The sequence below is a fragment of the Rhodofomes roseus genome (genome assembly GCF_022264815.1).
Source record: "Rhodofomes roseus strain CIRM-BRFM 1785 chromosome Unknown C8Q71scaffold_4, whole genome shotgun sequence".
NCBI classification, from domain to species: Eukaryota; Fungi; Basidiomycota; class Agaricomycetes; order Polyporales; family Fomitopsidaceae; genus Rhodofomes; species Rhodofomes roseus.
In genome coordinates this window covers 1,161,023-1,173,686 of record NW_025952960.1, presented here as the reverse complement: position 1 = coordinate 1,173,686, position 12,664 = coordinate 1,161,023, and the positions used below count along the sequence as shown (strand labels likewise).

Here is a 12,664-nt window from a genome sequence, read left to right as displayed (position 1 = left end):
GCATTCTCAGCGGGCTATGCTGAAAAGTATCCTGTTTGGCCATGGCGCGATGGGTTCAACCCGCCAGCGGCGAAACGTGCGGCGATACCATTGGACAGTAGGGGGCGGTACTTCCATTCATGATAAGTTGCTTGAAACACATTGACATCAACCGTGCATGGCCTGCGCGGTCCCCCAATAAGGTAAGAATGGCCGGCACTCGTCGATATCCGACGTGCAAAGTGTTCCACGACAAGCCTGCGTTAGCGCTCCTTGATGGCGCCGAGGCCGCGCGACGGGAGTGCAGCGTCGTGCACGATGAACAGACGTTGACCTCGGCGGAGTTCGCCCCCCGAGGACACCTATTGAGCATAGAGCGGAACGCTTAAGTACAGGCTGCGTCCTACTCGGTGCTCCTCAGCACATCTCCTTCTCAGCTAACAACACAGAGACCAAGCACGACAATGACTGCTGACATTGACGAGGTATCTGACAGAACATTTGACTACGTGATATGTGGTACGTCACACACACACATAGTCTGGCGTAGTTATGACTTCACGAACTGATATTCTGTCTGTAGGGGGCGGCACTGCTGGCCTGACATTGGCAGCCAGGCTTTCTGAAGACTCGGATGTTTCGGTTCTTGTTCTAGAAGCAGGAGGAACCAACCTGGATGAGGCGGGCATTCGTAAGTAGCACGACTTCGAGTGCGAGCGCCGTTGACATGGAGATATGTAGTGCGTCCGGGGTCCTGGGGCAGTCACTTTGCCAACGCAGACTGGACATGGCCGTACAAAACAGTGGGTCCACACCTTTGCCAGGTTCTTCATCCCTACTGACAAATGGTGAAGGTCAAGCAGAAGGCGGTCGACGATACGGAGTACCTCTGGTTCAGGTTCGCGTCGGATTGAAGGCTTGCCATGCGCTGTCTGATATTCAGGTACAACAGAGGCAAAGGTCTTGGCGGCAGCTCGCAGATCAACTTCATGGTGTGGGCCAAACCCCCCAAAGAGGAAATTGACGGTATAGTGCAACATGTTCGCATCATCATCTGTTACTCCATTAGTCGTTCAATAAGACTTCGAGAGGCTCGGGAATCCCGGCTGGAATTGGAAGAATTACCAACACTACGTCTCGAGGACTGAAGGGTAGGCTCTTTCGTCGTGCTTATGACAGCGGAGACTAAGTGCTTCTGCAGCTTCGTCGCCCCCAGCGACGGAAAGCTCGATGACATCCTTAAGGTTGACTTCTCCTCGTGGGAGGTCGGGAGGGAAGGTTCGCAATAGCCGTCGTATTTATATATGCTTTGCGGCGCTGAGCAGTCAATTACAATTTCAGGTCCCATGGAGATCTCATTTCCTGGCTTGGTCGATGAGGTCGAGCGTTGTATGGTTCAGGTGCAAGAACAGCCTACTTAGTGAAGATGTGTCTGCTGATAAGGCCTCGTACAGACTTTACGCAACGCTGGGATACCTTCCGCCTCTCAACCGGTAAGCTGCCTCTGGTATACCAGTGTAGTAAATATCCTGACATCACACGCTCCAATGTCTAGCTGAGCGGGGATGTATGTCGCACGCTGTCTTCACATGGTTTGCATGTGTACTGACCTGCCTCCCACTAGCCCAACGGCATATGCCTTGTCCCTAACACCTACGATCCGGTGAAAAATACGCGGTCGTATGCGACTACAGTGGGTTCTAGCAATGGCATTCTGTCTAAGACTGACTGAACTGCTGTATAGGCGTTTTACACCCCGGTAGCGGATCGGCCGAACCTGACCGTACTCGTACATGCTACGGCTCATCGGCTCAACACACGAGAAGCTGCCAACGGCAAGTTGAGTGCTGCCAGCGTCGAATTTGAGTACAAGGATAGGTTGTATTCCGTGGATGCCGCGAAGGACGTTTGCTTGACAGCGGGGTATGTGCAACTCCTTGTGATCTCACTACCTCATATTCAAGACTCCGAATCACAGGGCCCTGAAGACTCCCCATATTCTCGAGCTCTCTGGGATAGGGAGAAAAGACATTCTCGACAAGATATCAGTATCTCTGAAGGTCGAGCTACCCGGAGTGGGAGAGAATGTTCAGGAACATCTGAATCTGGGTGTAAGCTGGGGTGAATACTTATGTCTGTTGCAGCACTTGGGCGAGAGGCTGATGTCGACGGAATAGAACTCAAGGACACTGTTGACTTTGAGACCGCCGATCTGCTCCGGGACCCCACGCACGCAGCAAAGCATCTGGAACTGCAGTAAGCAAACAATGTTGTCTTCCTCGATCTTGACACTTGACACCCGCACAGTTCCAAAGGTCTAGGTTTGTTTACCAAGGCCGTCATCGGATTCGCTTTCAACCCACTGAAGCGGATATCATCGCTCTCCGATGTCATCTACGAGAAAGCCAAAGCAAAGATCATGGCCAACGCGCATAGGTTCCCTCCTGGTTTGATGGAACAGTACACGATCCAACTCGAGCGTATCAAAAACGGAGCGCCTGAATGCGAGGTCATATGTTTCCCTGGTCATTTCTCTTCTCCGGCACCACCGGAGGCGGGCAAGCAGTACCTGTCGATAGTCCCGGCTATGAACCATTGCTTCTCGAGGGGTACCATTGTGAGTCTGACGATGTCCGTATAAGCATGAGCTAATATTATTTGTGACTACAGCATTCAATATCATCTGATCCTCGCGTAGAGCCCGAGTTTGATCCGCGATACTTTGAGCAAGAAGTTGACTTGGATATTCTTGTTGAGTCTGTGAAGTGGGTCAGGACGTTAGCAGATGTCGCGCCGCTTAAGAACCTCATCGGTACGACCACCATGATTTCTATTCATTCGTTCGCTAATGATGGTGGTCCATAGTATGCGAACACAATCCAGGTTCTAAAATCGCGAATGAAGAAGAGATTCGCGAGTGGGCGAGGAAATACGCGCTCACCACTTGGCGTGAGTACTACCTTCCTGCTGGAATTCTATGACAGTTTTATCTCATCACGCACTGCAGATACTGCAGGCTCTTGTTCTATGCTCCCGAGAGAGCACAGCGGTGTTGTCGATCCTGAGCTGAGGGTGTACGGCACGAACAACGTACGCGTCGTTGACCTTTCAGTTGTGCCCCTGCACTTCGCCGCGCACACGACATCAGGAAACCGTGCAATTTCTGACAGCATTTGTGTCTGAGAGCTGGCCCTCAGAAGTCTTCAGAGCATCAGGACACTCCAGACATCACAAACTTTGTCAGATCATTTCATTTCGTCTCAGATGCTCAGATCACATCAGACAATGTCAGATAGCACAGTACAATGAACCAATGTATTGAGAGACTAGTAGACTATTACAATCGTTGTTACAAAGGTCTACATAGTAGGTGTCGCGGCGTAGGATACTGGCAGAGTTGCCGCCTGAACAGCAGCGGATGCCACGATTACCCACCGAGCAATGTTGTGTGCGCGCGAGTCATGACTGGTCAAGCAGGTCTTCTCACGTTGGGTGCAGGCGCGAGGGCGATCCTTGTTGATCGCGTCGGCGGAGAGCGGGCAGCTGCGAGATGCGCAGACGGTGGGTCATATTGTCTCACAATTGACTGAAATTCTGCACTGTGGCGGGGCTTGATGTGTTGAGGCTATGCAGACAAAGGTGAGGTGAGGGGAGACGGCCGAGGGGAGCGGGCACTTCGAGGCGGGGCAGACAGGCGCTGGGCAAACAGCGGGGGTGCGATAGGCACGAGCGAAGCATAGCGGCGCGCGTTTCGGGTGTACGGTCTGCTGCGGTGTTGGTTTCCGGCGCCGAAGCTGGTCTTGCACACAGTTGAGACTGCGCCACGAGAGAGTGCGCGGAACAGCGCAGGTAAAAAGGATGGGTAACGACTTACCCGGCAGTCTTGCGTTCGTCCACATCCGCACCATCCCCGTCTCCACTCCCTGCACTCGTGCTCGATCCCTGCTTGTAGGTCCCGAGCCACACGCACCAATCGCCCGCCGCCATGGCCATGTCGAGGTTGTGTGCCGCAGAGCACGCGGGAGAGGGGGAAGTCGACGAGGATGAGGCTTCAGAGCGGACTTCTCCATGCCCGGGCGGAAGGCGCACAACACATGAGACGTGCCGTGGAAGTCGAGCTTATGCTTGCCGAGGAGTGTGCCGAGCGCTGCGGGCACGACGCAGATGTCGATCATGCAGAGGAGGTTCGCCTCGTTGATGTTGGGGAAGCCGGTCTTGTAGTTGACGTGGAGGTCGTCGGACGCGGCGTCAGAACGGGAGCCATGCTTCGCGCCGTCCGATCCTTTCACTGGCAAACACGACGTGGATCGCGGTGCGGTCACGGCGACGCCACGCGGGCAACTCGGCGCGCTCTTCTAACGCTCATGGACTGGGCGTGGGGGACAGTTCCTGGCTTGGCCGTTGGGCGGAACTGGGGTAGCGAGGCCGCAGGGTAGGTTAGACTCGGAGGGGTGGGTAAGCCGGTGGACAGGTGGGTGACCGAACGAAGGGTGGGCGCACGAGCGGGCGGGTGCGTGAGTACATGAGCAGTCGGGTGTGCGAGTGACCATAGGAGTCAATGAACATAACGTCCACTTGTTTGCGGACGGCGTACCGTACCTTCAAATATGGAGTGTTCGCACTCACCTGTATTCCCTGCCATGTCCCGACTCTTTCTTCTCTGTGTTGTTTATGCAATCCGCGTCGTTCTTGGGACAGGGTGCTATCTTGCAGCGTCGGACTTGAGCGTCGATGTGGAAGCTGTGAGTCACTCCTCGGAGGCGCAGTTGAAGTGCTAAGCGCCTCAGCCACGTCACGCTACTGACGCGCGCTTGCTACTTCGCTTTCGCTCTCACCGCACTTCACCACACGTCCGCCCTCGAGTCGACCTCAGCACCCTCATCGCCATTTCTTACCTTCACTTCGCGTGTCCTTCTTGCCGCCTACCTCGATCATGTACTTACGGGCCCGTCCGCAAGACACGTCAGCACGCGAATCGACCGGTCGCGCGCCCCACGATCGCGCGGCTCAGCAGCCGCAAAGAGCTCCAGCGACGCGCCTAGAGCACCCGGGCCGCCAGAGGCTTGTGGAGAATGGGTGGCCAGCGGGACAGAAACTTCAGTGAGTGTACCTCACTTGTCCACTTGACCCGCAGACGAACCTAACAAGCATATCCCATCCAGGACAACCTGACGAAGACTAACATGATGGAGATGGCCCCAGTGCGCATATGTACGAAAAAGCACGAGCGCGGTGAAGACGAGTGGCACAGCCTCCCTAAGAAAAGCCCGGTGAGCATGTACCGGAAAGCCTGTACATGCCGCGCCCCGGGTATGGCCAGCACGAACTTACCGCACACAGTTACAATGCAGCACGCGCTGACTCGCACGCTCAAGCTCGGTGTGACCTAGTTCGCCAAGGAGGACCACACGTCGAGAACTTGGAGCCAGTCCGCCGAGCACCAAGACGACAAACGGGCATTTAGCCCATCCCTGACGGACCAGGTTGATGAGCCTGGCAGACGCGAGCGCGAGGAGACGCAAGCGCGACACGCCCAGCAAGCGCACACTGGGCGATTACGGTACACCGCTACTACGACGCGCAATGCGCATGAATTGGATGGTAAGTAGCCTGCGCGAGTGTACTGCACTAGCTAGATTCGGGGATCAATTGGCCCTATGTATGCCTCGTACAGAGTACAACATATATATTTGTGTTACATATTCTCTCTGGCATATCTGACACACTGACGTGGATTCTGACTGCTCTGGGAATGCCTGAGCGGCCCTGAGGCTGTCTGAGAATACCTGAAGCTGTCTGAGGATTCTGTCTGACGAAGACATTTTGCAAAAAATCGAGATACTGAGGGTTGACCATATGAGCCAATCTGAAGCAATCTGAAGCGTCCTGAACGCTTATGAAGCCCCTGACGGCACCCGTCAGAGGGTTTGCACGATTTGCTGATGGATGTGTAAGTAAGGTGTCCTTGCGAAGTTCTACAAGCTCTGATGTTCCTCCAATCAGCAACTGTATACGCCATCGCAGAGCAAGCTGCCGATATACTGAAGGGCACGTACACCGAGTAGAGGAATGTTCGCGCTATATGTATCTCGTCATGATCCAACGTTCAGGCACAGTACAATGTACCCTTCTATGTATCCGAATTGTGTACGCCCGAGGTGCACGGGTTGCCTGTTGTTCGTATAACTCAGCTGCCTCTCTCCAGAGACGTAGGGCCGAGTCAAGTATCGAGCAGGAACTGTAATATGGTGAGGACAAAGTACTTTAATCGTCAATGTGAACGCAACTACTACATGCCAACACATAGTACGAGGCGGAGCACACCACGCTCGCAGTATCATCCTTCTTGCCCGTCGTTGCTCTACTGGGCAGCCGTCCTGACCACCCGAATGGTCTCTAGCTCATCGTCGAGCAAGATCTCCCCTACTGCCCGTGTGTCACCTTGCGCTGCGATGGAGGCGTGCTTTGTCCAGGAACACACTACTCCAACGAAGTAGCGATGAAGGTCATCGTAGCCATCGGCACCGAGTGACGTTTCTGTACCGATCATACTGTCCGGGCGAACGACAACGATGGCACCTTCCAACGCGTCGATGCCATAACGTGTGTAGGCCTCTCCAGTGTGGTCGTACACCGTCTTCCCTAGTGGCTGCTCGCCGAGAGCTTCAGCACTCTGTAGTGCCCCGGTCCCAAACGGGATGGTCAGGAAGTTGAAGACAGGTGCTAGGGTATGCAGGAAGGACTGGGGGTGATCGAGGCATTCCTTTAGGTCGCGGTACGCAGCAGAGCATGTGGGTTCGAGCCTCCCACCCGGAGGGCCCGGTTCCATCCGGCCTGCGAAGACGAGGATCCAGAACTTCCCGATGTAGGGCATGCAGCTGTACAACTTGCATGGCAAGATGGCAAACGGTCTGTACAATGCTGCATCTGGGGCACGACGACCGATGAGTTCGCTTGTCTTCGTCGCGCGGGCAGCACGACGTAGATTTAAGGCATTCTCCTCGTATGCGATACCGAGTCCGACGGTGAAAGAGGCATTGTTCAGGAGTACCTGTTCGAGATATGCATTGGGGTCCGCGTCACGCGGTGCGTTGAAGTGACACGGTATCACACCCGATATGAGCGATGCAATGTCGCGATCTAGCTGAATGACTCGTTCGGCTGTCGGCCTCCGCTCAGCATCATACGTGGCCAGGACGTCCTCGTGCAGCCACTCTGCAAGGGCGCCTGTGAGCTTCCAAGCCAGGTTTGTCGCATCGTGGATACCGGTGTTCATGCCCTGTGATTCATTGACGAATATGAGAGACGGACAGGGATGAAGCTTATGATGCTCACCTGAGCAACTGCAGAAGAATGGGTATGCGCCGCATCGCCCGCTAGGAATACCGGGCCCGAGCGATAGGTCTCCGCCACTCGCTGTCCAACTGCATAAACCGTCCACCAGTCAAGTTTCTCGATTTTGAGCGTAAACGGGTGTAGAGCCTTTCTTGCCTCTTGTATGAGCGCTTCCGCGGTGACGTCGTCCCATAGGTGATCAGGGCAAACGAATCCTATCCGCGTGCGCCCGTTATCCTGCGGCGTCCAGAGAACGTCACCGTGTTCGGCGGACTCGATGGAGACGCCGCCCGCCCGCTGGTGTGGCATGTCTGTGTGGAAGATCCCATCCATGCGCACCCATCGATGGTCGGAGCTTGTCCCTGGAAAGCCGATCCCTGCGAGCGACCGTACTGTAGAGTGCCCGCCATCCGCCCCTATCAAGTATTTGCTACCAACAGAGATGAAGATTGCGTTGGTAAGCTTCTCAACCCCTGGAATGGGACTGGCTCACCATCGGATTCCAGACTTTATACCATTGCCATCTTGTACTATGACATGTATCGGATAGTTCGGCGTTTCGTCGACTGTGTAGCTCACTAGTTTGACAGGAGCTTGTATAGCATGAGGATCAAGCTCGCATATATGCTCCCTTAGAGCCTCTTCCAAGTATCTCTGTCTCACGCTCATCCTAGACTCGTCGTTGGTAATTGAAGTGCGGGACATCAGGAATGTGCACCACCTGCCTATTTTGCCTCATCGAGGCAATGAGGCAATTAGACAGTCTGAGACGGGCTGCCTCATTCAAGTCTCATTTGAGTAGATTATCTCTCATCTGAGACGTGATGAGGCAATGAGGCAATGAGGCTCATAGGGCACATAGACACATGAGGTACTTAAGTGAGCCGGAAGACAGTGCAACAAAATAACAAATATATTTGAGCTGTATCTACAACAGCGGTCCTAATTCCTCACTCTGTACCCCTCCGAGATGCGGTCAACAGCCTACCCTATTTGCGAGTTCCGTGAGGGTATCCACATCCCATGAGGTCGCCCGATGCGCACTCATGCCCCGTCATCTCCACATGCCATCCGCTGCTGCTCAATCGCCATGAATATCACCTACGCAATGCTGATCAGCGTCTCCGACATGTCTAGAACGGGGCCACGCACCAGTCCCTGCAACAACCTCGTCCTTGTTTGCGGGCCAGTTCTTATACCAGCGCCAGATCGTCGCGCTGTAGTACACACTGAACACGTCAATATTCTTCACCTCGAGCCCAACATTTTAAACCTCACTCACCGTCCAGCACAACGAGCACGATGCATCGACATTGAGCAAGACGCGCTTGTTGATGAATAGGCCCCTGCACACCGAGTCAGAATCACGCAGGCACGGGAGGACGAAAGCGAGGGCATGGACAGACCATATACGAAATCATATCCGCACTTCGGCCATAGTGTGTTGGAGCCCCCCACACTCTGTACTTCACGAGAAGCTCCCGGTCAGGTGCATATACAGGATAATGAGTCACGAAACGAAACTCACATATTTATTTGCCGCTAACCAGACGCGGGCCGTGTGGGGCACAACCTACTCACGTCTGACGTCGTGCCCCGCCTCGGGAACAAGGCATGCGCACTACGCATATGCTCGCCGTTCTTCGATGTGTTCTTCGTAGAGGCGGTGGATGCCCAAGGGCTGTACCCGCGCCCGCCGCTCGCTCGGCCGGGCCCTCACCCATTGCCGTTCCCTCCCTGGTACCAGCCGTCAGCTTGCTGCACGCTTGTGTACACGGGACTTACATTCTGTATGCTTGTCGGCTGTCTTGCACGTTGAGGTTGGGAGACGAGGTGCCCGCGACTGCGTGATGTGAGGGTAAGTGCCAGCGAAGCAAGGCCGCGCGTGCGCGCCGACTCGGAGCGCCGGCGGTCGGAGCCAGGTCGGAGCTGTTATCTAGTTTAGGGCAGCCATTCAACGATCTTTGGGCTGTGCTGTTGACGTCCTCAATGATCCATCACTTATGGCCGGCCAACGTCGCTCTTCACCTCGTCAGTCACTGGCACCCTCTTGCAACCACCTGTACGACCAATGACGTGCATGGACGACCGACGATGTGCGCGTCACGCGCATCCGCCAGCCGCCCGCCGCCCGCGTGCACCATAACGACCTCCCCGCACGACGCGACCAGCGACCGCTTTGCCCCGCAACGTCGGCAAGCCAATATGCGATAATCTGTCAAGATGCCGCTCACGCTGCCCCGATGTGCATGCAGATAAGGGTGGGATACTGAGGAGGAGCAGAATGAAGGGCGCGATGAGGGCTACAAGGCCAAGCATGAACGTCAAAGGTACGGCCTCGCTCTGCTGTTCGACCATACACCCACTGTCTGACCGGCCTGCTTACCCATGAACCTGCCCGTTTTCCCGTATGCTCACCTGCTTGCCCACGTACCTGCTTGCGAATGCTCCCGCACGCCCGGGCACCTACTCGCCCGCCCACTTGCCCACATTCCCAGATAATCAGCTCATCCTGCTGTCCAACATCCGTCCGACCCGCCACGACCCGCCACGGTGCCACGGCGGGCGGAGGTGCAGCAACTCGCGAGCGAGTGAGTGGTTGGCACGCGCACGATGGGCCCAAGTGCAGAACACCCGCGATGAGTTAACCGCCAACGCCGGCGGTGAACGCGAATTTGATTTGGTGCAGCGGCCAGAACAAGGGTATTGGATCTCAGTACTCAGTAGCGACACAACTGTGTCGGCCTGTGTCGACATAGATAGTATTGTAATGCATTCATTGTATTGTCAATCAGTAAGTTGTATCGTCGATCAGTAAGTACGCAAAACCAAAGCCAGCCAAGTCGAAAATCAGTGAGGCAATGAGACAAGTTAGGCACAAATTAGACAGGTGAGGCCGTTTGAGGCCGTTGAGGCAAGGTGCCACTTTCCTGATGGACTGCTCGGCACTTACGTGAAGTCAAAGAATGTGTTCCCGTCTATGGCCTTCAGCACGTACTTCCATCCTCTCGCAGGGACTTCTACTCCATCTTTGAACGTTGTAGCATCCCTACGATATTCGCCTTCATATCAGACGACATAGATGCACCATTACGACTGTTTTCATACCTTACCGCGAACCCTATGTCTGCTAGGCGGTCATAGACACCTATTTGATCCAAGAGTTCCAGGGTTCGCGAATATACGATTGTCGCGCGCCCGTAAAGGACTTGTTCATCATGATCATATTGCTCTGCAGATTGGTTCAATCATGACCTGGGAATCTGTAACTATGAAAACGGGACTCACCAACTGCTAACGCGCGAACTCCCGTTTGCAATAGCATACATATAGTTACTAAGGAGGTCGGCCCTCCACCTGCGATGAGCACGTCCACGTAGCGACATGAAGGATGCGGCCCCGACATAGCTGCGCCAAGGGGAATTTTGCATAGCGATGAGACATGACCCTATGCATATATTACAGCGGATGCCCGAAAGCGCTGTCTTGGATAGATCAAGCCTAAATTTGGGTGAGAACAGATTCATACGTTAAGCGCGTCATCAGTGCGCCAGTGAAGGAGAGGGGTCCACGTCCCGATAGCAGTCGGGGAACTCGTATGCACGACATCTATGGCCAATGTGACCCGTTATTCTGTAACATGGGAGTGGTAGATTGACGATCTCCACCGCATCGTGGGAGCTCCTCTATGAGAGGCCGTGCAAGGTTCGGATGGACCACCTTTCAATGGGACGCTCACGAATACTTCCGAGAGAAGGAGTTACGTCTTTTCTACTATCGCAAATAACGACACGGACCTCAATTGTCGCTCATGCGGCTCAGCGTTCTTGGATGCTGATGCATCAGGAGCGAGGGTTTCTGAGCGTCCCGACTCCCATCAACCAGATTGAAGGCACCAGCCAGCGCCGCTAAGGCGTATGTCACTTGAAGCACCGTGATACTGCGGACATCGACGTATGGAGCGGTTCTTGTTGTAGGTCAGTGATGTCAGTTTAAGTGCATCTACTTTCATTCATTAATGAATTAAACCCTGGATCTGATTTACACACTTTTGTACCCCTGTTAATCTAATCCTAATTCAATGCAGTCTTAATCCATTGCTCAGCTCATATGCCTAATCCTGGTGTATTACAGAGGTCTCTTGATGCACTCTTAATGCACTGCTGATCCACTTATGATGCACTGACTTAAGACATGCTTGATCTCAGTGTATCACAGGGGTACCTTAATACACTATTGATCCACTAAAGATGCATTGGCCAAGTCAGTGTATTACATGTTTAAGGCATACATGTATGCAGTTCTAAGCCGCTGGATTAGTTTTAGATCAAGGCAAAAAATAAAAAAGCGGACATATGGGGTTTGAACCACAGACATTAGAAAGCATTACATAATCACATCATCAAATCGGACCACAGGAACACTAACCACTGCACCACAGGTCTGTTAGAAATGTTGTAACACAATGTTATATGTCATATTGCTGGGATGCTGGACTTAGACATATTTTGGATGCTGGCACAGGGTGCCCTGCATTAGTGGTGGATCAATAGGTGTGTTAGCAGTGAATTGACACAGTGTGGTAACAGTGAATTAGCAGTGACTTGACACAGTGTGTTGACAGTGGATCAGCAGTGAATTGACAAGTGACTCAAAAGTGACTTTAAACTTTGACCTAACGAATTTGACATCTAGCATCCATTGTCAGTTGAGTCACTATTGAGTCACCTGTCTGGCTAACATTAATACACTATGTTAATTCATCACTGATTCACATGTTAGACTAGCACTGATACAATATGTCAATTCACTGCTAATCCACTGTCAACACACTGTGTCAAGTCACTGCTAATTCACTGTTACCACACTGTGTCAATTCACTGCTAACACACCTATTGATCCACCACTAATGCAGGGCACCCTGTGCCAGCATCCAAAATATGTCTAAGTCCAGCATCCCAGCAATATGACATATAACATTGTGTTACAACATTTCTAACAGACTTGTGGTGCAGTGGTTAGTGTTCCTGTGGTCCGATTTGATGATGTGATTATGTAATGCTTTCTAATGTCTGTGGTTCAAACCCCATATGTCCGCTTTTTTATTTTTTGCCTTGATCTAAAACTAATCCAGCGGCTTAGAACTGCATACATGTATGCCTTAAACATGTAATACACTGACTTGGCCAATGCATCTTTAGTGGATCAATAGTGTATTAAGGTACCCCTGTGATACACTGAGATCAAGCATGTCTTAAGTCAGTGCATCATAAGTGGATCAGCAGTGCATTAAGAGTGCATCAAGAGACCTCTGTAATACACCAGGATTAGGCATATGAGCTGAGCAATG

At 53.1% G+C, this 12,664-nt stretch overlaps 3 protein-coding genes across 3 annotated transcripts; 1 reads left to right on the top strand and 2 right to left on the bottom strand.

Moving 5' to 3' along the window:
• Positions 1-52: 52 nt before the first annotated feature.
• Positions 53-3,354, top strand: C8Q71DRAFT_429673 (GMC oxidoreductase). The gene is made up of 18 exons (XM_047918499.1): positions 53-498; positions 563-670; positions 721-782; positions 834-877; positions 932-1,005; positions 1,061-1,130; positions 1,181-1,257; positions 1,321-1,379; positions 1,434-1,472; positions 1,535-1,546; positions 1,604-1,672; positions 1,724-1,902; positions 1,958-2,100; positions 2,157-2,235; positions 2,287-2,596; positions 2,650-2,791; positions 2,845-2,928; positions 2,987-3,354. The coding sequence occupies exons 1-18, from the start codon at positions 444-446 to the stop codon at positions 3,160-3,162; spliced, it is 1,782 nt and encodes a 593-aa protein (XP_047782366.1). The 5' UTR covers positions 53-443; the 3' UTR covers positions 3,163-3,354.
• Positions 3,355-3,604: 250 nt separating this feature from the next.
• Positions 3,605-4,914, bottom strand: C8Q71DRAFT_854753 (uncharacterized protein; the record flags this gene model as incomplete). The annotated part of the gene is made up of 3 exons (XM_047927097.1): positions 3,605-3,795; positions 3,854-4,267; positions 4,875-4,914. The coding sequence occupies 3 exons, from the start codon at positions 4,912-4,914 to the stop codon at positions 3,605-3,607; spliced, it is 645 nt and encodes a 214-aa protein (XP_047782365.1).
• A 1,426-nt stretch (positions 4,915-6,340) lies between these two features.
• C8Q71DRAFT_854752 (FAD binding domain-containing protein) lies at positions 6,341-7,623 on the bottom strand (the record flags this gene model as incomplete). The annotated part of the gene is made up of 2 exons (XM_047927096.1): positions 6,341-7,258; positions 7,315-7,623. 2 exons carry the CDS (start codon positions 7,621-7,623, stop codon positions 6,341-6,343), a joined length of 1,227 nt encoding a protein of 408 aa, XP_047782364.1.
• Between the last annotated feature and the right edge of the window lie 5,041 nt (positions 7,624-12,664).

Excerpts from the sequence above, each read along its gene's own strand:
- C8Q71DRAFT_429673 (XM_047918499.1), top strand. The coding sequence starts at position 444 with ATGACTGCTGACATTGACGAGGTATCTGACAGAACATTTGACTACGTG. Across the intron at positions 1,258-1,320 it reads GTGGGAGGTCGGGAGGGAAG|GTCCCATGGAGATCTCATTT; the intron begins GTTCGCAATAGC and ends TTACAATTTCAG. Across the intron at positions 2,101-2,156 it reads GAATCTGGGTGTAAGCTGGG|AACTCAAGGACACTGTTGAC; the intron begins GTGAATACTTAT and ends TCGACGGAATAG.